General features: G+C 46.7%; 1 protein-coding gene across 1 annotated transcript in view; it reads left to right on the top strand.

Annotated features, from left to right (window-relative positions):
* LOC128778390 (translation initiation factor IF-2-like) overlaps positions 1 to 26,348 on the top strand; it is a 66,743-nt gene that overhangs the window by 35,592 nt on the left and 4,803 nt on the right. Inside the window, exons 3-4 of the mRNA XM_053907680.1 lie at positions 6,638 to 6,678; positions 24,761 to 24,875. Coding sequence (XP_053763655.1) covers positions 6,638 to 6,678; positions 24,761 to 24,875 — 156 coding nt within the window. The remainder of the gene's footprint in view (positions 1 to 6,637; positions 6,679 to 24,760; positions 24,876 to 26,348) is intronic.

Here is a 26,348-nt window from a genome sequence, read left to right as displayed (position 1 = left end):
GCACGATACTGTTTGGCTCCATCCATGACATCACAAATGGCAGATTTCATTCTTTTGTATGGCTGCATAATATACATATATATACATATGTATACATATATATACACACACACATATATACATATGTATACATATGTATATACATATATGCATATATATACATATATGCATAAATATATACATATACATATACATATACATATACATATACATATACATATAGTACATACATATACATATATATATGCACCATATCTTTACCCATTCATCTATTGGTGGACACTTGGGCTGCTTCCATAATTTGGCTATTGTAAATAATGCTCCTGTAAACATAGAGATGCATGTGTCCCTTTGAATTAGTGTTTTTGTGTTTTGGGGGTACATACTCAGTAGTGTGATTACTGGATAGTAGGGTAGTTCTATCTCTAACTTTTTGAGGAACCACAGTAGCTGAGGATTCCCCTTTTTCCACATCCTCACCAACACTTGTTTCTTGTGTTTTTTATTTTAGCCATTCTGACAGGTGTGGGGTGAGATCTCATTGTAAGTTTCATTTGCATTTCCCTGATGATAGGGGATGTTGAGCGTCTTTTCATGTGTCTCTTGGCTATGTGGATGCAAAAAGACATCATTTCAAACATGCAACAGCAAGAGTATAGCCATCTGGTACATGCAAGCTATGGTAATGGCAGGTGGAAAAAGAATCTGCTGATCTGATCATTCAGGTAAAAGCATCAGTTTTACTCTCAATAAAGAGATACTTGCTCTAGATTTTTCTTTCTTGTGGCCCACAGCCCTCCCAAATTCCCGAGGACAAATATGTCACACCACATACCCAGTCCATTTCTATTGCCAGAGAGATACCTAGATCCTGGAGGTTTCCCCCAAAAGGTCTCTCTGTGGCTGAAGAAGGGAGAGATAGTCACTTGGGTGCAGTTTGGGGAGAGAGGTCAACTCTTAATGCCTCAGGTGAAGAGTGCCTGACCCTCCCCAGGGTTGTCCCTGTCAGGACACCAGACCAGTCAGACAGGCCCTTTCCCGGATGACCCTGGCATGAAAAGCAGATGCCATCTGTCATCTTGAGTACTGGCTTCCAGTTATACCTCCAATAAACTACATTAAGTGACTACCAGCTCTCTGCAAAGCAATCTACTGGGTGTGGTAGAGACCCAGATGAATCAGCCACAGACCTGCCCTCTAGAAACACACGGTTTAATAGGGGGAGGGAGACAGAGAGAGAGAGTGGCCATTCCCAATATTAAAAACCCTTCTTCCTGGTTTCTTGTTTCCTCCTCTTCACATCCCTGGCCTAGGTCTAGCCACCTCCTCTCCCTCACTTGCCAGCATTGGAGGCTGGGGCCTGTCACCATTCACCAGGATCCTGGGGTCACAGAGATGAGTAAATCAAGATTTGGTCTGGTGGGGAGCCTTTCCCGCCCCACAGCTGGGGATAGGGTAGCTCTGAGCAGGTGCCCTGCAGCCACTCCCCCTGCTGTGGGGGCCATGACCCTCAAGCTCTGGGCTGAGGAAACCCAAATCCCCTTCCTGGCTGGGTTCCACATTGATAAAGGGAACGTGGGAACCCCTGCATTTTCATCAGCCTGTCCCAGACCAGTCAAATCACAGGTCTTTGGGGGTTGCAGCTGCAGCTCACATGATTATCCACAGGAAGATGAGATGGGGCTCAGACGAATGTCAGTGCCCTGCTGATTTCCCAAGTACCTCCTTTTTCTTGGAGTCCTGCCTGCCTTTTCCCTCAGGGACATGGAAACTGGTTTGCTTCTTCCTCACTACCCCCATCCCCAACTCCCATTTACAAGAGAATCACATAGAAGAGAGCAGGGACCCAGAAATCAGAACCAGATTTAGATCTTACTCTGCAAAGCACCTAATCTTTCTGAACCTCAGTTTCCTTAAATGTAGAATGGTGGGGGCGCCTGGGTGGCCCAGTCGGTTGGGCGTCTGACTTCGGCTCAGGTCAAGATCTCACACTCTGTGAGTTCGAGCCCTGCATCGAGCTCTATGCTGACAGCTCAGAGCCTGGAGCCTGCTTCCAATTGTGTGTCTCCCTCTCTCTCTGCCCCTCCCCTGCTCATGCCCTGTCTCTCTCTGTCTCAAAAATAAATAAAAACATTAAAAAAAATTTTTTTTAAATGTAGAATGGTGATAACAACCTTGCTTACTTCATAGTATTATTCAGAGGCGCAGAGGATACGGAAGCAAAATTCTTGTCCTTTAGCTGCCCTGAACCCTAACAAGGGAGTTGGACAAGCAGACACACACAGTGCAATATGTACCAGACCAGAGGCTTGTCTGGGCAGCAAATAGTGAGCAGAGTGGAGGCAAGCTAATTTTATCTAGTAAGGGGAAACGGCAGGGCTTCCTGTCCATGCCATGGGATGTGGGGTATGGAAGCAAGTTTCCAGAGCTTTGGACTGGTGTTTGTTGAATACCAGACACTATATTATTTTACCCATGTTTTATTTAGTCCTCACAACAACCCTATGAGATAGGTTTTATAGATAAGCAAACTGAGGCTTTGAAAGGATCATGCATTGGGCCCCTGGGTGGCTTAGTCAGTTGAGCATCCGACCTTTGATTTTGGCTCAGGTCATGATCCCAGGGTCGTGGGATGGAGCCCTGCATCAGCCTCTGTGCTGAGCATGGAGCCTGCTTAAGATTCTCTCTCTGTCTTGCTCTGCCCTCTCCTCGGCTCACTCTTTTTCTCAAATTAAACAACAAAAAAGAATCATGCATTGCCTTGGCATAGTATTTATTGAACATCTACTAGTTGTGTTGCAGATATAACAGTACACAAAACAGACTCAAGTCCCCCACTTATGGAGCTTGCATTCCATAGGTAAAGTCACTTACCCAAAATGAGACTGGAATGTGCCAGAGCTGGGATTCAAACCCAGGTCTTGTGGTCTCCTGGGCTTGTTCTTTTCCCACCTTACCCCCGCAACTCACTGCTCCTCAGGACACTCCTCTCATACGGGGCATAGACTGCCCCTGCCAACCCTTCTGGGGAATTCAAGGGTTCAGGAGCAAGGCTGGGTCAGAGATAGGAGAGGAGCTGCCATTTATGTAGAACCTTCTGTGTTCCAAGCCTTCCCTGGCAGCACCCCCCCCCCCCACCCCGCAAAGAAAGGCTGAATGCCTGATCTCTTGGATATTTTCCCCAGGGAGGGATGGAAAGGGGAGCTTCCCCAAGGGGATTTCAAGGGAAGGCGGGAGTGCTCTTTATGCTTACATCAGAAGGAGACACCCTCTTCTTGGCTCAGGTGGGGAATCCCTCTGTTTTTCACTGGGTTTAAGAGAGCCTATTGTTTTCCTATTGTTTATGCCCTCAAGGGAGGAAAACTCAGGACCAGGGTATATCTGAGGATTGCATCAGCCTTTGGCATCTGAGTGAGCTCTGGCTCCTTGGTACTTGGCTCAGCTCTGCCCTTCGACTGTCCTCAGCTTCAGGCTGCTTCCTGATGCCATGAGACCCATGACACTCCCACTGGCCAGTGATGGTTTCTTTTAACCCAAGAAAATAATCAGTGATTTGCAAACCTAGTCCACTAAGGGAGGGGAAAAAAGATGCAAGATTGTTTGCTATAGCATTTACTCCTAGTAGCAGTCACTTGGAAATGATCTAAATGGCCGGTGTTTGGGGTTTAAATAAAGTATGGCAAAAGTATGCATTCAATGGAATACTGTATAGCCTTTAAAAATCATCATGTAGGGTCTCCTGGATGGCTCAGTCAGTTGAGCGTCTGACTTCGGCTAAAATCATGATCTAGCAGTTCCTAAGCTTGAGCCCCCGAGTCCGGCTGGTGCCTGCTTCGGATTCTGTGTCTCCCTCTCTCTCTGCCCCTCCCCTGCTCACGCTCTGTCTCTCTCTGTCTCTCTCTCAAAAATAAATAAACATTAAAAAATTTTTAAAAATCATCATGTAGAAGATTAAATGACATCAGAAGAGTGCTTATAATAGGTTTAGTCAAAATTCATAACTGAAACAGTGTACACAGAACAGAATGGACAACCTGATCTCATTTTTAAACACTATATGTATGTATGCATAGAAAAATGTCTATAAGGATGCATACCAAATGTGAAGAGTAGTTATCTCTGGGTGGTAGGATTCTAAGTGATTTTTTTCCTCTTTTCAATATTTTCCAATTCCTTCAGTGAAAATGCATGTCTTTTGTAATCATGGAGAGAAAATCCCACAGTATATATTAGAGAAGAGAAAGAGAATGTCTCCTTTTGGCCCTGTGCTTAGATGACCACAGGCCCCAGCCAGCTCTGGGAGATCTGAAAGCCCAAGAAGAGTGGGGTAGAGGCCAGCTTGAGAACTAGCTGGGTGCCATCTCCCAGAGAGGCTGCCTGACCACACAGTCTGGCTGAAGGAGGCGCCTCCCATGCTTTCTCCCTCTCTCACACCCATTTTATTGTCTTCATTGCATTTGTCCACATCTGAAATGACCTGCCTGGGCATCTGTCTCTTGGGTGATTATCTCCACCACCACAAAGCAAGCTCCATGAGACCAGGGACGCTGCCTATCCTGTTCCCTTTGACTTCCCATCAGCACCAGGGGCCCAAGTGAGATCTTGGTTTGTAAGCGGCAGAGGGCATACTCAGCAGCCCCAAGCTGTGGGCATTGATCTTAAAGCCACAGGTGACAGTGAGAAAATGGGAACTACTTCATGTAAGTTTGGAAACAGGCAGATAGGTGGCTCACGGGGCCAGAACTGGAGGAAGCTCAGTGACCTGGAGAACCTGGTTCAGCTTGGTGACCATGGCTGCCACTGACACGTGTTGGGGGAGTATGGCTTTGTGCGTTACATTTTATAAACTAATGGAGTGAAGGTAGAAGCAATTTATCTGATCATCACTTACCCCTTTGCTTTCCAGTCTCCTGCTGCTGCCAGCTCACTCTGTCCTTCAGGCTGATGACTTCAGCTCTTCTCTTTTGAGCCTGTTGCAGTCAGGTTCCCATCCCAAAACCATTCCACCGAATCTGCCCTCGACCGAGATCAACTTTGACCCTATGATGCCAAATCCAAGGATTAATTCTGTGACTTGACCTATCACAATGGATTGCTCCATACTCCTTGAAACCCTTTCTCCTGGTTTCTCTCCTACTGTACTTGCTAATCCTTCTCAGTCTTTTTTGCTGAATAATTGAATGGGACTCATTCCTTAGACTGACAGTTTCCCTACTGACAGTCACCCCCTTGGTGATCTCCTCCTGGGTCATTGCTTTAAAGAGCTATGTGATGAGTATTTGCAAGTCTTCCTTTGGGGCCTGGATCTCTCCCCTGAACTCATATATCCAACCTGCCCACAGGGCTCTCCAACTGTCTAAAAGGCATCTCCTACTTAACATGTCCAAAACCAAGTTCCTTATCTTCCCCCAAACGTGCTCCATCAGTAGGCTTCTACAAGGCAGATAATGGCAATTCTGGACTCCCATTTGCTCAGGCCAAAAATCTCAGAGCCCTATCTGAATTCTTTATTTCCAATCTACTTCTAATCCATGAGCAATTCCTGTCGGCTCTACTCAATAGAATCTGATCATATCTGAATACCTCCATGCTGCCTCTCTAGTCCAAGTTATCGGTGTCTCTTGCCACAATTTCTGCAATAACCTTCTAACTGGTTGGTTCTACCTGTGCTGCCCAGTTTATTCTCAACACAGCATCCAGAGTGGCATTGTTAAAATGTGAGTCACATCATTGCAATTCTCTGTGTAAACTCTCCAGTGGCTCCCATCTGAGTCAAAGCTCAAGGTCATTCAAGGGCCTTCTTTTAGTGCCCTACATGTTCAGAGCTTTGCTGCCTCTCTGATTCTCTTTCTTACTTCCCCTTCACTCACTCTCCTCTGGCCACCTCACCCTTTCCCACTGATCTGTACCATGTCAGGCAGGCTCTCACATCTGGACTTTTATACATGCTGTTCCCTCCACTTGGAAATCTTCTTTCCTATTAAATGTCAGGGTCCTTGCCCTCATTTCTTTCAGGTCTTTGGTCATAATTCACCTTCCCTGGCCATACTGTTTAGAATTTGGTACACTTTCCCACCTGCTCCATAGCTCCCTTCCCCTTCTCTGCTCTATTCTTCCTTCAGAGCACTTTCCTCTCCTGACTACTATATATTATATATTTTTTTTCTTTCTTTGGTTGTTGATCTCCCCTAGTAGACTGCAAGCTCTCTGAGGGCAGGGTTTTTATCTGTTTTGTCTCCTGCTGTATCTCCAGAGCCTGGAAACAGTGCCTGGCATACAGTTGGTGTCGAATAAATATCCGATGAATGGATATATGACTAAAAATACATGAAAGGATGACTTACTGTTTATAAAAGGCCTTTGAGACAAGGTAGAAAGATCACTGAGTTTCCTGCTGGCATAGGAGCATTAATAGACTCGGTGTGAAAGAAATGCCCCAAGTGGAGAATGCCCCTCTGTGGAAGTCATGATGCCTGTGTTTGACCTGGGCCAGCATGCAGCCAGCTCACACCTCAGTGGCTTCTGAAGAACTCACCACAGATGAGCACACCCCACTTCATTTCCATGCAGGCCTCTTTTACCCCAAGGCCTTCCCTCAGCGCACTGCCTCAATCATTTACTTTCCTTTTTTTTCCAGGTGCCAGGGTTTGCAGCCTATTGGAGGAAAACAACATCAAGGTAAGAGAACAATAAGACTGTGTCTCTTTTGGGACTTCCCAACTTAAAGGGCCTTGGAAGATATTCAAGGAAGACTAGAGTATTGAAAGTGTTGGCAGCTGGGTAACACAGGGGACTCGTGTTGACTTCCTGGGTAGAGTGTGGGCACTGGGGACAGTGAGTCCAGCTCAGTGTTGAGCTGTGAATCATCAGAGGTGGCTGCAAGGTCTTTAGACCCAAGAAGACTGTGCTTCCCTTGGGAAAACAGAGCAACCTCCCCCAAACCAGTCATTTGTGCCCACAGCCTGGCTCTCCTGCTCTGCTTTCCTTACCTCCCTCCAGGCCTCTGTCCTTCATCCCTCGCTCTTCTGCCAAACCTACTGAAGTCAGGGTGTCCTGGGTTTTTGTTTTTGTTTTTGTTTTTGTTTTTGTTTTTGTTTTTGTTTTTGTTTTTTTAAGCAAGGATGGTTTAGGTCTAGATCCAGAGAAATATAGGATGCTTCCTGCGTAGGAGTTATCTGATTCTGTGTTAAATGTGGTCTAAATTTCAAAGAGTGAAAACACTCAATAAATAATGGATGGTAGGGAAATTTGTACCAACGTGTGTGTACTGCTGACTTGATTCAAAAAGGGGCTTTTTAAAACCAGTGTTAAAAATGTGTCCAGGCTTTGACCAGGCAATTCTACTTTTTGGAATTTATCCTAGGAAAATAATCATAGTTGTGCAAAGGTATATGTGCAAAGGTTATATATTTATAACCACATTGTTTTATAATAGAAAAAAAAAAGAGAAAGAAACATTGGAAAGCCCAAGAAAAAGGAATTGGTCCTTTAAAACCTGGCACATCCACACAAGGGCACATCATGCAGCAGAATGACCTAGGTGTATACTTACTGGCTAGAAAGACATTTGCATATATTGCTAAGTAAAGGGGAAAAAAAGGAAAAAGAAAAAATGAACAAAGCTTACAAAACATGCAAGGCAAGTGGCTTGGGACTCAGGCTGGAGGGTTGAAATCCAGATCAGTCTCTTAACCCGTGTGGGAACTCAGGCAAGTGATGTGATCTCCCTGAGCCTCTACTACCTGCCAGTAAAATGGGCATAATAACATGGTTGCAAGAACTGGGTGGGATTAACACATCTAAAGGCCTCAGCACAGGGTCCGGCCTGGGTTGAGGGCTCAGCAGCTGGGTACCCAGATGAGATGTGAACCAGTAATATTTCTGCCAGTGTATAAGTCTGGAAACATTCTGGAAATTCATAGACAAGTAATGGTTTTGTTTGGCTGGTAGAATTGTGGGTGATTTTTAATATTTTCTTATTTTTCTACAAGGAATACTTGTTACTTATTTAACAATGAGGTAATTTTTAAAAGAAGTAACAATGGGAAAGATTAAAAGAAAAAAAAACCCTGCCTTGCTTTGGGCAGGCAAGCCAGCTGAGCAGCCCCTGGGGCAAAGCCCTGAAGGAATGAAGGAGAGGCAGGAAGGAGAGGGAAGGGGGAGGGAGGTGGGTGAAGGAAAGAACAAAAAGGACCCTTAGACCTGACGGCTGGTGCCCAAGGAGATGTACCTCAGAGTTAAGATTCAAACCCTACAGGCATGTTCCCCACTTTGACAGCTCCTGGGGAGGTCCTGGTAAGAGATACAGTGAGTCAAGTCCCATCTGCCCCATGAGATGATGAGGAGTGTGTGCAGCCACCTCTGGCAGCTGAGCACATGACAGGAGGGGCCCTGGGCCTTCAGAAACCCAGCATATTGTCCACATCCAGAGTAGGAGAGACAGGAAATCCTAGTGAATTCCTAAATTCCTAAAAGGATGACTAGCTCCCCTTTCCTTTGGCAGCCTGGCAGGATCCACGCTCAAGAGCAGGATTTCCCAAGCAAATACAGCCTGCTGGGAAAGGGAGCCAGTGACTGGTGACCCCCAAAGATTTACTTGCCAGCTCCTATCCCCACCCCCACCCACATCAATGAGGTGCCAATTTATTCAGCATTTCTTGGGGCAGGGATCACCCACCTAAGTGAATTCTCCAAGTAATCAAACTCAGTCCCATCACGTTGCAATGTTTAATTAATTTGTTTTATCAAAATCATGCATGCATATGGTTTATATATCAACAGTACAGGAAGCTTGTAATAAGGATTGCCTCCTTACCTTTCTTGGTGCTTCTCCCTCTCTAGAGAAGCCTCTTTCTACTCTCATTAGTTCCTATTTCTGTTCATACTGTTATTTCTTGATTTGCCAATTTTAGACATCTGTTGACTTCTTGTGGGAGACAAAAATTAAGCTTTCCTACAAAGCTGCCTCCAGTTCTCCCCCCTCCATCTCCCAGTAAGAAGATAACATGATTTTTGGTTGACTCAGTAGTGACTGTAGACACATTATTCACTACTGAACTAAGTGGTGTGTTATGTGTCCTTGAGGTCTCGGGGGAAAAAATCTTATATCTTTGATAATTTTCTCCCCTTTATTTTACCTGTTGGATCTACTGGATTACTCTTCTGATATTCTTATATTTTTTATTTCCCTTCCCTTTGCCTTTTGGGTCTAGTTTCTTGGGAAACTTGACTTGACTTTATCCTCCAACCCTTCTGCTGATTTTGTCTTAATTGTGGCCTTCATATTTTTAATATACAAATATTCATGTTTTCTGTGCCTTTTTTCATAATATCACATTCTTGTTCTATGGATATGCTATTGCCCTCTTATCTCTCTGAAGGAGTTATTTCTTTTTCTTTTGTTTATTTGTTTTGTTTTAATATTCTTCTTTTCTCTTTGTTGCCCTTATATCCACCTAGCTACTTTTTGTTTGTTTGTTTTCTCTCTTTCATGTTGGAGGCTTTCCTCAAATGTCACATGTCGTGGCTGCCTGTTAATATTTATGAATGATGCAATAAAAAGTATGAATCAAACTGTGTGTTTGGGAACAACCTATCAGCTGGAGCTTTACTATAGGTAGCAAGCCAGCCTTTTTGTTAACAAGCCTCAAAATGCCACACTCTTCTCTGAAGCTAGGTTTCTCAACCTTGGTGCTGTTGATATTTTAGGACAAACAATTCCTTATTGTCAGGGGCTCTTGGGCACTGTCGAGTGTTTAACAGTATCCCTGAACTCTACGTCCAGATGCCAGTAGCAGCCTCCCTTCATGGAGTTGTGATAACCAAAAATGTCTATAAACATTGCCAGATGTCACCTGGGGCCCAGATCACCCCTTTGAGAACCACTACTTGAGCCATTCTGCTTTTCAAGAGAAGCACTCTGACTCCTTGTTCCCATTACTTATTACTGCATAACAAATCACCCCAGAACTTAGTAGCATCAACAACAGCCGTTTTGTTATTCTGCAAGTCAGAAATTCAGAAAAGGCACAGCTCTTCTCTGCTGCACCACGTCTGGGGCCCTGGTTAGGATGACTGAAATGACTGGAGGCTTGCGTAGCTGGGATTTAGAACAGCTGGGGCTGAAAGATCCACTTTCAAGATGGTTCTCCACTTGGTAGGGATAGCGGGAAGCCTGGACTCAGCTGGGACTGGTGACTGGGGAGACTGCACATGGCCTCTCTAGCATCCAGCCTGGGAGTTGGGCCTCTTATGTGGTAGCTCAGGGCTCCAGTGTGAATACTCCAGCCAGCAACATGGGTGCTGCATGGCTTTCTGCGGCCTGGCCTTGGAAGTCACATGGCATCACTTCCACTGTAGTCACAAGACTACATAGATTCAGGGAAGGAGACTGACGCCCACTTCTCAGAGGAAGATGTGTCAGAAAAATTTGCAGCCATGTTTGAAATTCGCCACACTCCAGAATGGTGTGATATATGCCTGGGGCACGGTGCAGTGTGAAGAGTGGGGACATTGACTCTCACCCTTCATTCTCCAGACTTTGCCCTCATCCCCCATTTGCAGCCTTGTGTTCATCTGCCATCTCTTCTGCCTGAGCCTCTCCTGTTCAGGGTCTTCAGTCACCTGCTATGTGGGATGGAGTGTGAGGTGGGATCTAGGAGGATATCCCCAGTTCCTTACCCCACTGCTTCCTATACCTGACCACCACCATCATAATACTTAATTTCCCTCAAGTCTGAGTTGCTCCAGGGTTCTGAGGGTGAAGGGGCTTGCCTCCTGGCAACATCCCCTTCTGCAGTCCCTAGGAGACCAGCTTCCTCCACCTGCTTTCCGCCTTTCTGGAGTGTGCTAAAATCTCATCCATTGATGTCTCTTTTACCATTCTCTTTGCGCTTGAAGGGTTATACCTTTCTTTTCTTTTTTAAATTTATATCTAATTTATTTTTTAAGTTCTTATTTAAATCCCAGTTAACATACAGTGTAAAATTATTTTCAGGTGTACAATATAGTGATTCAACACTGCCATACCTCACCTGGTGCTCATCATGACAAGTGCACTCCTAATGCCCATTGCCTATTTCACCCATTCCCCCCACTATACCATTTTATTTCTTGACTGGCATTTTAGCAGCACTTCAGGAGAGAAAGAAGATTAGGACATGTGACTGACCTGACGTGTTAACTGTAAGCCCTGTTGTACTTCTTTTGGAATGAGATATATCTCTACCTTTTGTTATCATCTTCCCTGCCCTGAAAGCTCTGTTCAGTAGTGCAGTGACCACATTCAACCCTTTGCTGGTAATTCAGTCATGTTTATAAACATGCATGTGTACCTTGGAATTATTAGGCTATGTAGAGCAATTTGTCCCTCCATGATGGGGACCAGGATCACTGCATTTAAATCCCTTGAACCCTTTTTGTGGTCATCTCTGTCTCGGGCTGTCTCTTGTCCCATTTATTTATGGTGAGAATGCCACATTACAGCACATTAACTTCTAATCAACTGTTTTTCAGTGGCTAAACCTGATGACAGTGCACGGGATCCCTGGCCCCACCCATTTTCTACCCTTCCCCACACCTTGCAGGATTTGACCTTTGTGGAATTTATCAACCAGTGCTTCCAGTTGGGTTTGGCCAATAGAAAGTCCCTGCAGGACCCTGGAGGATAATGTTAGGTGCTTTAGGATACTTTATCCCATTCACCTCACTTGCTAGGCCTCAGTCTGCAGGGTCTGTGTGCTTCACCCTTCAGGCACAACCCCTGTGGGCAGCCCTCCCCTCCAGGCTTGTCTAGGTTCCTGTAACCACTCCTTTGCCCTCCTCCCTTCAGGTAGGAGGTAACAGCTCCCCCACTGGTGTTGGCTCCAGGGTGCTTCTCTTTCCCTTGTCCTTTGCCTCAGTTCTGCTCACCTTGTCCTTCTTTAAGGTCCCCTCTGTTACCTGTGCAGTATGTATCTGTTTCCCACTGGGACTCTGACCATACAGAAACTTTTTCTAATTTGCTTCTAAAATAAGAATAGTCCCTGAATGAGCCCTGCAAGATCCTCTTAGGTGTTCTTCGTATGAGCTTTGTGACCTCTCTGGACTACTCAGGAATTTTAAAAATACACTTTCTAGGTTTTTGACTGTAATGCATGGTAGAGGGTACTGTGTTAGTGACTTCTCCATATGGGGAAATATTACTTACTGGAGTATTTTGAGAAGGAAGATAAGTATGTAAATAAAAGGAAACCAGGAGAGAGATTTTTATGACTTTTAGAAATTATATGGCTGACTGGAAAATATCAACAGTTTCAGAAAATGAAGAAATACCTTCCTGAATAACAGATTCTTGCTGGATCTTTAAGGTCAAGTGTATATTCAGGGGACATCCGGGCCATGTCTGGATGGGATTCCCTTAGATCTGACATTAGGAGTGCCTTAGGTCACTAAGCCCACTAAGCCTGTGTGCTTCCAGGTCAGTAGCCTCTTTGATGCTTTTACTATGAGGGCATTATGTGCTTGTTTATCCCCTGGGATGAGTATAGTGAAGCCCAAAGAGGCCCACGGCCTAGGCCCCAGTCATACCTCATGCCCAGGAGGAGTGCCCCAGAGCCCAGCCACCCTTCAGCTACCCCTGAGATCAGCCTGCACGGCTCTGCTGCTGGAGTGCTCTCTGGATTCTCTTGCCTCCTCCCTCCCCTGGCCTAGTCAAACCTTAGTTTTGTTTAATTTCTACAGACCATTGAAGCATAGGTAACTCTAGGGAAAAATTAGAATCAAGAACTCTTCCTGGCCACCCATTTCCTGAAACACAGAAAGGAAACATTTCATAAACGCTTTGTAAAGTAGACAAAAGGAAGGGGTAGGGGCACTCTGGCTGGCAGGGCTGGCCATGTGGCATCTCACAGATGAGGGAGGTGAGATGGCACATGGGGGCTGAGGTCTCAGCCAGGGGCAGCACAGGCACAGCCCCTGGCACTGTGTCTCTCTGGCCACTCCAGCAGAGCCATTGATCCTCTGCCCTCCTGGGCCAGGAGAAAACACCTGGGAGCATCCCCCCCATTTCCCATGGGGGAGACTGAAGCCAGAGAAGTGGAGAGTTACAGCTTCAGTGGAGAGACACTCATAACTTTACACCCTGGCTTCCTTATTCATGCCTCTTTCACTTCTAGGGATTTTTTTTTTTTTTTTTTTTAATTTGGGGAGTAGGGACTGGGCAGTTGGAGATAGATTTCTTTGTTCCTAACTTGGCTACCTCCATTGATGTAGTCTTTATCAGTTTAACTTGTCCTCTTTCATCCCACACCACTCTGTGTCCCTCTGCCAAATGCAGTCAGCCGAGGCCCCCCAGCGTCCCGCCTGGCTGAGTTGCAAGAGGCCCCAGACCCCTTCCTGTTCACTCCTGCTCTGTAGACACGATGCTATGGGGCAGACATGCAGGGACATGGACAGAAGAGGCAGCCCATGGCTGGATGGTGGAGGGCCCGGGGGTCTGGGGGAAGCTTCTGAGGCCTTTCTGCACTGTCCTTCTCACAGCAGAAGGTTCATGGTCCAGGTACTGGGATGGGGCCCAGGTGTAGTGTGTAAGCCTGTGTCTTGTCTTTTCCTGTCCAAGCTGCCCATTGTTGACCAGAGTGTGCTGGAGGTGGCCATTGCTAGGGTGGCTGCCTCTAACCACAAAGAGAGGAAGGAAAATTCTCAGCCTGGGCACTTGAACCAAGTCCTCAGCAAGATGTTGCAAGTTCCTAATCTGGACCCCGAGGCCAGGGAGTTTAGGCATCGTCTGGAACCCAGACTGTTACCCACAAACATAGACATTCAGGGGACCTACTCCCACCCCCCATGACATCAGATCCTCAGCAGTGTCTCTGGCCTGGGTAATAGTCCCTGGGAAGTCCAGCTGCCACCTCTCTATGAATGACCCTGCAGCAGCTGTGCTGATAAGCCACTTCTCTGGGGGCAGAGCTGAGGTCCACCTTGATGTCATTACACACCATTACAAACTGATGCAACCAGCTTTCAACAGACACTGCCAGGGAAGAAACACATTACAACAGCATGCCGCAATACTTCCTCCACTCGTGCAGGAGGCTTGCTCCCATCAGCAAAGATGGACTCTTTGAACCCCAGTATCTCACTCCACCAGCCTGGACAGTGCCTTTTGTCAGGAGCATTCCAAGCCTTTGAGTGGATCTCCTTTTCCCAAGAAACTAAACCAGTGGCTTTCAATCCTGGCTGCACATTACACTTATCTAGGATATAAAAAATGTTGATGCCTGGGCCTCACTCTCACCCCAGAGATACCAACTAAAGTGATCTGAGTTAAGAAAAAAAAAATCTAAGTGTGTATTGAAGGGTAACATATACAACAACAACAACACAAAACCTAAGTATAGATCTAAGTGAATTTTCGCAAAGTGAACTTACCCAGAGTAACAAGCATCCGGATCAAGAAGCACAACCTCACCAGCATCCCCTGGTGCCCCAAAGGGTCGCCACCATTCTCACTTCTGATGGTGGAAATGAGTCTTGCCTGTTTTCAAGCTTTATATTATATAAATGGAATCATAAAGTACATGGACTTTTGTGTCTGGATTCTTCCACTCAACATTATGCTTATGAGATTCACCCAAGCTGTGTGTTTATGGTTGCCATAGTTCGTTTGTTCTCGTTGCTGTACAGTATTGCACCGTATGGACATTCCCCAATTCATCTATCCATTTTACTGTCGATGGATATTTGGGTGTTTGGATTGTTGTTTGGGGTTTGGGGTTATTATGACTGCTATTGCTATGAGCGTTCCTATGGTGTCTTTTGGAGCACATTTGTGTGCATATTTAGTGGAAGTGCTAAGCAAGTCTGGATACAAATGTGTTCAACTTCAATACCTTATGCCAAATAATTTTCCAAAGTGGCTGTACCCATTCACACTCCCTCCAGCAATGTCTGAGAGTTCTGGTTGCTTCACATCTTTGCCGGCAATTGGTATTTTATATCTCTTTCGTGTTAGCCATTCTGGTGGGTGTGTAATGATATTGCGGTGTGGTTTTAATTTGCATTTTCCTGATGACTAATACGGTTGAGCACTTTTTCATATGTTTATTAGACATTTACATCCCCTCTTTGCAAAGTGCCTGTTGAAGTATTTGGACATGAACATTTGTAAGAAACTCCTCAGATGGTTCCTATGTGCAGCCAAGGTTGAAAACCATTGAACTAAACCACAAGTTGGTATCTGCTGTTCTGTTTCTCGATGTCCTGCCTTTGAACTTAAGAGTATTTTGGATCTGAGGGGACCTCATGGACATGGGTAAAGATAACCTTCACCCCCTATACCAAGATGGGCCTACCAGGAAGAAGCAAGAGATTTGAGCTGGAGTTTAGGCAGTTGCAAATCTTTGGGAATATAGCCTCCACTTCAGAAGAGCCCAGAGACAGCCAGTGGTGTCCACAGCTGCCACAGACATTTCCTGACCACAAAAATGATCCCTTGCTGATACCCCCAGAGCCCCAGGCAATCATGTGGAGGAAGTGGAGGGGCCACATGCCAGGTACTTCCCAGTTTCTGGGCCAGTATGAACAGGACACAGCTCATGTGGGGGTTGTGGTCAAGCTGGAGACAGTGGAGCATGTGTTCTGGGGGCCTGGGTGGGGCTGAGGGAGGCCTTCCATCTGTGGCCTTTCTCCTGGGTGAAAGGGCAGCTAGCTAGTGAGGCCCTCCCACATGGGTCCCAGCCTGGCCAGGTCTTGAATTCTGTGCACTTACATCTAGGTCCCGGTTGTTGCTTCTCTCATCTGTAATGATCTCGTCTGTCCTCTGTTTGCCACCTTGCAGCCCTGCTCCAGGACCTTCCCTGGCCACCCCACCCCTATGGACCCCTCACTCTTCTGAGCTTCAGCTGCACTTAGAGTGAGACCATACAGTGTGGCTCCTAATTACATACTGTCTTGTATTGGGTCCCTGTTGCGTCATCTGTGTTCATTTTATCCTCCCCTCTGGACTGCAGTTTCATCCCAAGGACTGCTGGGCACTTCTCTCTGGCTCCCAACAGTGGGTAGAGTGGCATTTGGTAACTCAGTGACAACAACCTCCAACTTGAAAAGGACGATGCAGTAAAGATGCAGACCACACACAGAGTCAGCATTTTCCTTCCCTCAGACTGGGGTTGTGCAGGTGGCAAGCAGAGCTGCCCTGTGTGGGCTCTGTGTTGGCATATGTGCCCCATTTCTGGTAGGCGAGGAGCTCTGTGCAGTGAGTCTGGAGTTGGAGCACCAGCAGGGGACTAGGCTGCTGGTGCCTGCCTGGGTGTGCATAAAGGCCCCTCAGGCAGAGGGGTTCTGAACACCCAGATGGAATTCACCATGGTGTCTGGAGCTTGGGAAACAGGGGGCAGGGGACAGTCTCATCAGTACCCGTCTGTGTGCTCTTTGAAAAGAGCATGGTCCACCTTCTGTTGACTGAAGTCCTGCCAGCTATGTGACATGAAAAGAGGGACAAGGAAGCATGTGGGCAAAGTTGACATTTTGGAGGCTGGTGAGCACAGAACCAACTCTGGGCTCTTGGTTGTGGCATGTTCCATGGATTCAGGCCCATCTTGGAAATTGCTCTCGACATAGAGCCTTTCATGTCTGATAGTCCAAGTACAGATGCCGGTGTTCCCTTGGAATATGGAATAAATGGTGGTCTGCACTAACCAGCCACCAGAGTTCTATCTGAAACCTGGAATAGTACCAGGAAGAACTCTCTCTGGCAGCGTGTGAGAGTTCCAATTGCTTCACATCCTTGCCAACAACTGGCTTGTTCTGTCTTTGGCCATCTGAGTCTCATAAAAAGAGAGACCCCTCTCCTTCCACTGAGTATGCCTCCCAGCCTCTCCCCTTTCACCAGAGCCCCTCCCAGCAATTATGCCCTTTAGTTCTCTCAAGTCTGGGTCTTCAAACTCTCCTACACTGGCTGCCTTCATGCAGTATTTGATATGCTTTCGCCAGCATTGTCTGTGTAATGCTTCCCTCCACCCCCTTCCCCACGGAGTACAGCCATGCTGTCTGCCTCTCACAGCCGAGATCTCGAATGAGACTTCTCCTCTCTCCTCCCCGTTCCCAACACTTATTCAGCAAGTATTCATTTTACACCTGCCTGTGCTGGGCACACACAGTAGGGTTCAACAGGGAATAAGACTACCTGGCCTTATTCTCATGAAGCTTACAGTTGAGGAGGGAAAACAGACATAAATTATTAACAAGTGTTTGTGTAATGGCCGTTGTGATAAGTGCTGCCATAGCCCGACAGCACTAGCCAGGTCCTTTCTGCACTTGAGCACCTGCAAATGTCTCCTTGTCCTTTGAGGCACAGCTCACATGTAACCCCATCAATGCCACCTTCCCAACCCTTCATCACACAGCAGCATGGCCCTTTCAGCCCAGAACAGCCTTGGTTATAACTGTTCTGCACAGAGGCTGAAATCCAAGGATGGAAACCTGATCGCCTCAGAGCCCCCTGCCCGGCACACAGCCCAGAGCATGGAAGGTACTCAGTAGATGAATGCAAGTCCTTGCCAAGACTGGGCCAAAGTGTGTGAACATCTCCATGGACTGAGAATCATTGCTTGCTTGCCTTTTTTTTTTTTAATAGACTTTTGTGGAGTGACTGGGTAGCTGAGTCAGTTGAGCATCTGACTTCAGCTCAGGTCATAATCTCACAGTTTGTGGGTTCTAGCCCCATGTCAGGCTCTATGCTGACAGTTCAGAGCCTGGAGCCTGCTTCAGATTTTATGTCTCCCTCTCTCTCTCTACCCTCCCCCACTTGTGTACTTGCTCCCTCTCTCTCTCTTTATCTCTCTCAAAAATAAATAAATAGGGGCGCCTGGGTGGCTCCGTCGGTTAAGCAGCCGACTTCGGCTCAGGTCATGATCTCACGGTCCATGAGTTCGAGCCTCGCGTTGGGCTCTGTGCTGACAGCTCAGAGCCTGGAGCCTGTTTCGGATTCTGTGTCTCCCTCTCTCTGACCCTCCCCCGTTCATGCTCTGTCTCTCTGTGTCTCAAAAATAAATAAACGTTAAAAAAAAATTTTTTTTTAAATTTAAAAAAAAATTTAAAATAAATAAATAAATAAATAAACATTTAAAAAATAAAAAAAATTAAAATAGACTTTGTTTCTTTTTATCAATATGAAAGTAATTTGGGTTAGGTCACAATAATGTGAATTTACTTAAGAAAACTGAACTGTACCCTTACAAATGGTTAAGATGCTAACATTTATGTTATGTGTATTTATTTCGCCACAATTTCAAAGAATACATACAAGGCAAAGAATAAGTATAGACAAGGAGAATAAGGGAGAAAGGTCCATATTATCAAGCAATAAAGGACAAAGGATTTGATTCAGACAGAAATGGATTTAAAAATGAGCAGTTTGAATTAGGGAAATGCACATCAAAACCATAGTGAGGTATGACTTCACACCCTTCAGGATGGCTATCATCAAAAAAATAGAAAATAGTAAGTATTGACAAGGCTGTGGAGAAATTAGAACTCTTGTGCATTGCTGATGGAAATTTAAAATGGTGTAGTTGCTGTGGAAAATGGTATAGTGTTTCCTGAAAAAATTAAACAGAATTACTGTAAGATCCAGCAGTTCCAAATCTGGATATGTACCCAAAAGGACTGAAAGCAAGAACTCAAAAAGATATTTTTATACCCATGTTCCTATAAGTATTATTCACGATAGCCCCAAAGTGAAAACAATCTAAATGCCCATTGACAGATGAATGGATAAACACAATGTAGTCTATACACAAAATGGAATATTATTCAGCTTTAAAAAGAAATGAGATTCTGCCACATGGTACAGCATGGATGAACCTTGAAAACATTATGCTAAGAAGTGAAATAAGCCAGGGGTGCCTGGGTGGCTCAGTCAGTTTGGCAGCTGACTCTTGATCTTGGCTCAGGTCATGATCTCACATTTTGTGAGTTTGAGCCTCACATTGGGTTCTATGCCAATAGTGGAGAGCCTGCTTGGGATTCTCTCTCTCCCTATCTCTCTGCCCCTCCCTCACTCATGCTCTCTCTCTCAAAAATAAATGAATAAGCTTTAAAAAATAAAAAGTGAAATAAGCCAGACACAAAAGGACAAATATTATATTTGTCCCTCATTTATGTGAGGTAGCTAGAGTAGTCAAATGCATAGAGATATAAAGTAAAATGGTGGTTGCCAACGGCTGGTGGCTGGAGGGGAATATGGAATTAGTTTAATGAGTTTGGTATTTATGTTGAGGATGACAAAAAAATTCTGGAGCTGAATGGTAGTGATGGCTGCATGACAGTGTGAATATACTTAATGCCATTAAATCACACACTTAATAATGGTTAAAATGGTAAATTTTATATATGTTTTACTACATCAAAAAATAATTTGGGTGTATTATGAACATTTTAGAAACTGTTGGTAAGCACCAGGGGAAAAAACTTAAGTCTTACCTGCTAGAGACAGCCACTGTTAAAATTGAGGTGTGTACCTTTCTATTCCTTTCTTCTTCTCTCTCTGTCTCTCAGAAAAAAAAAGGGGGGGTCTATCTATCTATCTATCTATCTATCTATCTATCTATCTATCATCTTTGAAGACCACGTCCGACCTATAGGAAGTCTCCTTCTCACATCTATTTCTCAACTCTTCTCAACTTCCTCCCTTTGAGCCACCCAGGACAAGTCTATCCCTGTTCTGGACGTCAGTTCTTTGAGCAATTTCTCACACCTGATTTCACCCTCCTGCACCTCCAGGGTGACACTTCTCTGAAAATGCCCATTTCCCCTGTGTATCTGAAAATGTGGTACCAGAGTGGGACTGGTAATGTGTTGGAAGGGGTTGGAGAGAATAGTGTGTGCCTCTCCCACCTTCTCGAATTCCACACATCTTATAATTTTTTTTAATGTTTTTTTAAATTTATTTTGGAGTGAGAGAGAGACAGAGACAGAGTACTAGCAGGGGAGGGGCAGGGGGGGGGGGGAGACACAGAATCTGAAGCAGGCTCCAGGCTCCAAGCTGTCAGCACAGAGCCCGACAGGGGGCTTGAACCCACAAACCGTGAGATCATGACCTGAGCCAAAGTTGGATGCTTAACATACTGAGACACCCAGGCGCCCCTCCACACATCTTAGGTAGCTCCACGTGAACCAGTTGGCTTCTTGTACAATGCACTTGTGGCTCCTGTGAAAGCCACTGATTACTAAACCCCTGAGTCTGTTGGTCCAGGCTGCACTTGGTCCAGGTCCCCATGCTCTGTCTTCTTGTCCTTGCTTTTTGGACCTCGTGCTGGGCATCATATTTTCCCTCTTGATTCTAGCCACTCGATCTGGCTTGTGCAGCCTGCCAGGAGCCTGTGACCCCGTGCCCCAAAGAGCAGATCCTCCATTTCCACTGTGAGGGAGCTGTGAGAGGAGTGAGGGCCCCACAGCCTCTGACCCCTGCTGGGCCCTGGGGAGGAGCAGCTGCTTCCTGTCTTCCTCCCATGAGAAGTGGGCCTCCTTCTCCATCCCAGGCACCACTGTGCCCTGCAGATCCACAAGTCAGCAGGAATGAGCCAAGCTATCAGAGAGAGACCTCTGTGGGGGAGCTGTGAGGGAGGTCTCTTGGCTTTGAGACCTCCACAGAAGGGTTTGTTTAAGGTTTCAACCAGGATCTTTACAGCTCAGTCCTGAGAAGATTATCTTTTTATTGCAACTTTGATTAATGATTGATCAAAAACTGATACTAGAAACACTGAAGAACAAATTTGCCCTAGAGATTAGGAAAGGTCTACATCTGCCAGGCTTGGAGAGCTCACCACCTGCTCCCTCCAAGGTCAAAGCAGGGCAAAGGCACATTGGAAGGCCCACCTCATACACAGTCACACACGTGTGCACATACGCACACACATGCACTCAGGGCAAAAAGACAGATGTAAGTGTCCTTACAGCCTTTTTGGAATTAGATAGACTACAAATTGCAAATAAATGAGGAAGGGACTCATTTACAGATTACTCAATTACAAATTACTCATTACAAATTAGCTTCTTAAAGAGAAATTTGAAATGTGGGGAAGAGAGGAGCTTGTGTGAAGACAATAGGGTGGGCTTCCTGTATACCTCTAGTCCCAGAAAACTGACATCAGAAATGTGTTCGACACCAGTAGGGGAGGGCAGGAGATGCCGACCAAAGTTTCACAAGCCCTCCTCACAGGAAGAGCCTTGGAGAGGGATTGGGCAGCACCTCAGCTGTGCTCTGGCTGTTTTGATGGTCTCTGAAGCTATGACTGCATAGTGGGGTCCCCAGGCCACATCAGAACCACTGAAGGGCCCAAACCTCCCACCTCAGAGACTGGGGAACCGAGAAATCTGAATTTTGACAGCGTCTCCTACCGGGGTTCAGCCAGTCCCCACCCTCTGGGAGCCCCAGGGAGCAGGTCCTGGCAGGAACACTCTTGCCCTTTAGCCTCTCTGTTGTGCCTTGGGGCACAGGGAGTGGAGCTGCTTCTAAATGGAAACTGGAAAATGAAACTGGAAATCACAGCCTTGCAACCCTGAGTACCGGGGTTTCTTTTCCACAGGGAGAGTCCCCAAGAGGGGAGAAGCATGTTTAGAGAAGGCTGCGAGGGTGTTCCGGAAGCAGCCTGGCCCCGGACACACGGGTGCACACCCAGGGTTGGGAGCCTGCAGGCCAGGAGGCGCCGGCGCAGGGAGGGGCCACAGTGAGGCCCCAGCTTCCTCTGAAGCTGGCAGGTTTGCTGTCAGCCCTGGGAAGGTTTCCTCTCTAGGAAAAGCTAATTTCATGATTTATGCTGAAAAACTCTTTTCAGAGGTACTTTACGAAGGGCCCTGGCTCTTGGTTAACCTGAAAATGTTTAATTCTGAAACTGTTTCTCAGAATTCGATATTTCATACCAGCAGCTTCTCGTCCTCCTGGCTTCCTTCACCCCTTTGACCTGCCGTGGCTCTCCCACATGCACACACAGGACTTTCATGAGGAATGCAGGTGCTTGGATTGAACTGAGGATCAGAGATCAAAAACCATAGTCCCCCTCCACTCCAGTGTCCCCCAGCACACACAAGAGTTTGTGCCTGTTCCGGCACACACACTAAAAGCTGCTGCCGGCAAAGACACTGCTTAGGGGCAACTTTGAGGACACCAGCAGAGCAGCTCTCCTGGCAGCAGATTTCCTAAAGGGATGAAATGCGGAAGATGGGTGACAGGGCTGTGGGACCGGGGCCAAGAGCTGTCCCCATCCAACCACTCCACACCAGCCTCTGTTCTGCCATCTGCATCACTCACTTTGGGGAATGGCTGGCTTCTCTAATCCCCCGTCCCACACTCCTTCTTCCATGAAGACCCTGAAATTAAGTTGCACCCTTTTCCTAGCACCCTGTGCTCTTCAGCTGTCTTTGCGACTGTTTGCCTAATGTCTGTCTTCCTCACTGGAAATAATTCCATGCCAGGCATGGAATTTGGTCTGTGTTGCTCACTGTTGTGTCCTCAGTGCTTGGAATACTGCCTGACACATTGTAGGTGCAGGTGCACACAAAAATGTGTTCAATGCATGAGGACAGCCTGAAGAGCCCCAGCAAGGGGTCTGCACTGGCGTTTCCTCAGTGTCCAGACCCGACCCCAGCCCCTCAGAGCGTCATGGGTTGAGGGTGCTATGGACAGATGCTCTGCTGCCCATGGTCCCCGGACCCCAGTCCCTGGAATTCTTTGACTGTCTTGGTGTGTGCAGGTTTCTGAGGGCCGCGGGCAGGTGGGGGTGCATAGGGGCATCTCCTGTGGCACATCCTCCATCAGCCTGCCTTTGCACCCCTTACCTGGCAGATGGGCTTACATAGCCTCTTCCAGATAGGCCACTTGTAGCCTGGGGGTCAGGAGGTGGGGCAGATGCAGGATGCCAGTGGACAGTCCTCTGGGAGTAGATGTGGACAGGGAAAGCAACCTTTTAATCTCCTCAGCCTCAGCTTTCTCACCTGTAAATGGGATTTGTTCTTGTGTATATGCTTTGAAAAGCAATATAACAGAAGGTAATAGGGCAGACTTTGGAATTGGGCTCTTGGGGATAAAAATCCCAGCTCTGTCATTCACAGGCTATGTGACTTTGAGCCAATTACTGAATCCCTCACCGCCTCATTTTTCTCTTCTGTAAAGTGGGAACAGCACAAGTGGATTCTATGAGTTTCGTCATGTTCCTGACACATGGTGAGGGCTCAGTCATCACTAGCTATTATTACCTTAGCTGGGCTTATGAGGATCCAACAAAATGGCATATGTGAGCACAGCCCCTAGATTTGAAGCTGCCACACAAATACAAGGAAAGAGTAGTATTTTGGACGTATTGAGGGCACAGTGTCCCTCCCACATTTGTCTGGGGTGGGGCAACAGTTTCACTTGTTTAATGTTAAGCTAGAAGATGCACAAACAGGAGGTGAAAAACAAAACCGCCGACCGTTTGAGCTGTAGGCTGCACCAGAGCGGTGTGGCCGGTGCAGATGGTGAGGGCCCAGGCAGGCCTACTTCCTCCCTGCGTGCCCTGGGGCTTCCTCATACCAGCCGCTTCCCGAAGCTGCAGGAAGTGGGGCCAGGACCTCTTCAGGGTGTGTGCACGGAGGCCCGGGCAGGGGTCGGCAGCTGCCAGAGTGCGAACGGGAGACCTCTAGGTCCTTGATGGGTCCTGGGGCCACGGGTACAGTAGCCCCTGCCCTTTCTCCATCTAGGATGGGTTTGTAGCAGACTCCCTGCCCAGACTACTCTCTCTTGAGCTTGCAAACGATTGAACAAAAGGCGTCCAACCCGTGAGAGGCAGGCTAGAGAGAGAGCCGAATCTTTTCTCAAAGGAAATGCAGTTGTGGTTTGGAGACGTTCATTTCACATCTGTGGTTGGCGTTTCCCAGGGTTCTCGGAGGTGAATGCAGGGTCAGCCCTGTGTTGCCAAATAAGGTTCACCAGTGACCTTAGCAACAGGCTCTGCTGCCCATTGGCTGCCACTGCCGCCGCCTGCCAATACGGCTTCCCAGAGGCAGCACTGAAGCTGGGCCGAAGCTTCCACATGCTCAAGGCTCCAGCTTCTAGTGCCCTTTAAAGTAACCCCAGGTAGGGAGAAAGCTCTGGGCAAAGGTGCCAGGGGGCAGGACTGCCTGGATGCCTGTGTTTCAGAGTCCACCCTGACAGCACTCCACCGACAGTTTGCACACAGTGCTGGATCAGCTCCCTCAGCTTGGTGGCCTGGTCCCAGCTTGCCAGGATAAGCTGTTCCCTCCCCTTCCCGCCCCGCATCGTGTCCTGCCTATCAATCTTGGAACTCCATAGTTCCCGTTTCGTAGTCCTGCTCTCCTCCTTTGTGCCAGGCACTCTGCTAAGCAACTTCATCACATTTTCTCCTAACTCAGTAACCCACTGGTCCGTTAGCCCCATTTTATAGATGAGAAAACTGAGACTGAAGGAAGTCAGGTAACTGGCCCAAGATTGCATCAGTAAGTAGGGAAGCCACAAATTAAACCCAGTTTATACAGGTCCAGATCGCACACTATTAACTGCTGTACTGTGTTGCCAGTCACTCGATGTCTCTGTGCCTCTCAATGTCTTCATCTGTGATATGGGGATGATAACATCTACCTTTGCACAGCAAAGACTGCATGGAGTGACTTATGCACAGGAACCTAGGGCAAAGTGGCAGCTTGTGTGGTAGCCGTCCTTGGCACCAGTGAGTCTGGTGCCTGCTGGGGGTGCTTCACAGGTGGCTTGCAGGTTCCTCTTCCACAGAGTATGCTCCTAAAACACTGAGGTTTGTGGACCGGACTTCTCTGTGGCCCAAGTATTTGGTTTCTACTTCCTCATTCTCAGCCTCCTCCCACCCCCACCCAACTGCATCACTGAGGTAGGTAGGCCGGAGCAGAGCCGGCTGCCAAGGGGCCCCGGCCTATGGGTGCCAGAGGAGAAAGGGTGGCTGGGCTGGAGGGGACAAAGTTCTGAGGACCGAAGGTGGGCTGATCAGACCGCAAGGGCAGGCATACCTCATTTCCTCTACCACAGACAATGCTGGGGTGTGACAAGCACTATTTCCCTAAGAAACATTTTCAGATATAAAAAGTACAGAAGTGACATGGTAAAGAAGAAGATACATATACCCAAAGGGGCGCCTGGGTGGCTGTGTCGGTTAAGCTTCCAACTCTTGATTTCAGCTCAGGTCATGATCTCACGGTCTGTGGGATCAAGCCCCACATCGGGCTCAGTGCTGACAGCATGGAGCCTATTTAGGAATCTCTCTCTCCCTCTCTCTCTGCCCCTCCTCTGCTCACATGCTCTCCCTCTCTCCCTCTCTCTCAAAATAAATCATTAAACTTAAAATAAAAAAGATGATACACAGACCCTATAACCCAGCAGCCCCACTCCTCAGAATCTGCTCTGACCAAACTCTTACCCACCACGTGTATGAGAATATCCACACAACATGAGGAAGAGTCCAGATGCCCGTCAGCATTAGAGAAGGGGCATAAATTATGCAACATTCCTGCAGTGAAAATCAATGAACTACAGCATCTTGCAATAGCAGTAATATTGGATAATAATATTATAGTAACGAATAACTTTAATCTATGTAATATTGAGTAAAACACACAAAAGAATGCATACAGTATAATTCCTTTTAGGAAGTTTAACAGCTAATCAAAGCTGGACTGTATTGTTTAAGGGTACATGCAGAAGATGGAAAACTATAAAAACCACAGAAATTATTGCCACAAAAGTCCATGTAGATGTGACACAGGGGAGGGTTGGGGTTGTGATTAGGAGAGGCCCAAAGGGGCCTTGAGGGGTGTTCACACTGTTTCACCTCTTGACCTGGTGGTGGTTATACAAAAATTGGCCTTATATTTTATACTTCTTAAACTGACCAAATGTTTTGGGCATTTTTCTGCATAATTATTGTTTCTCAATAAGAAAGAAAAGTATACGTAGGTCACTTCCAGCACTGAACAGTGCATTGAATGGACAGGGCAGTGAGAGGAGGCTATGCCCACATAAGCCTCTTTGGGATCAGCTCTTCAGGAGTGCCACAGCGGTTGCTGAGTTGTAACTGTTAGTACAGACTGAGGGGCCTTGGAAGGAACTGAAGATAAAGACAGATAGGCAATTTAGGATTGAAGGATATCCTTTGACATGTCACTACCACTGGGGAAGACCAAGCAGTGGTTCCTGACTCTGTCCTCAGGGGGCTGGCATTTTCTAAGGTCGTAACTTGTTTTATCCATTCTTATTTTTCTAGACTAGAATAGGCCAGGGATGACAGTTAATAAATGTTTGTTGTGTGAACAAGTGTGTAGAAAATATGATGTGGAGAGTAGTGCCTCAT

The sequence above is a fragment of the Panthera pardus genome, unplaced genomic scaffold (assembly GCF_024362965.1).
Source record: "Panthera pardus isolate Hobbes unplaced genomic scaffold, ASM2436296v1 HiC_scaffold_2, whole genome shotgun sequence".
NCBI classification, from domain to species: domain Eukaryota; kingdom Metazoa; phylum Chordata; class Mammalia; order Carnivora; family Felidae; genus Panthera; species Panthera pardus.
Note: the sequence above shows the minus strand (reverse complement) of the source record. Positions and strands in the feature narration are given on the sequence as shown.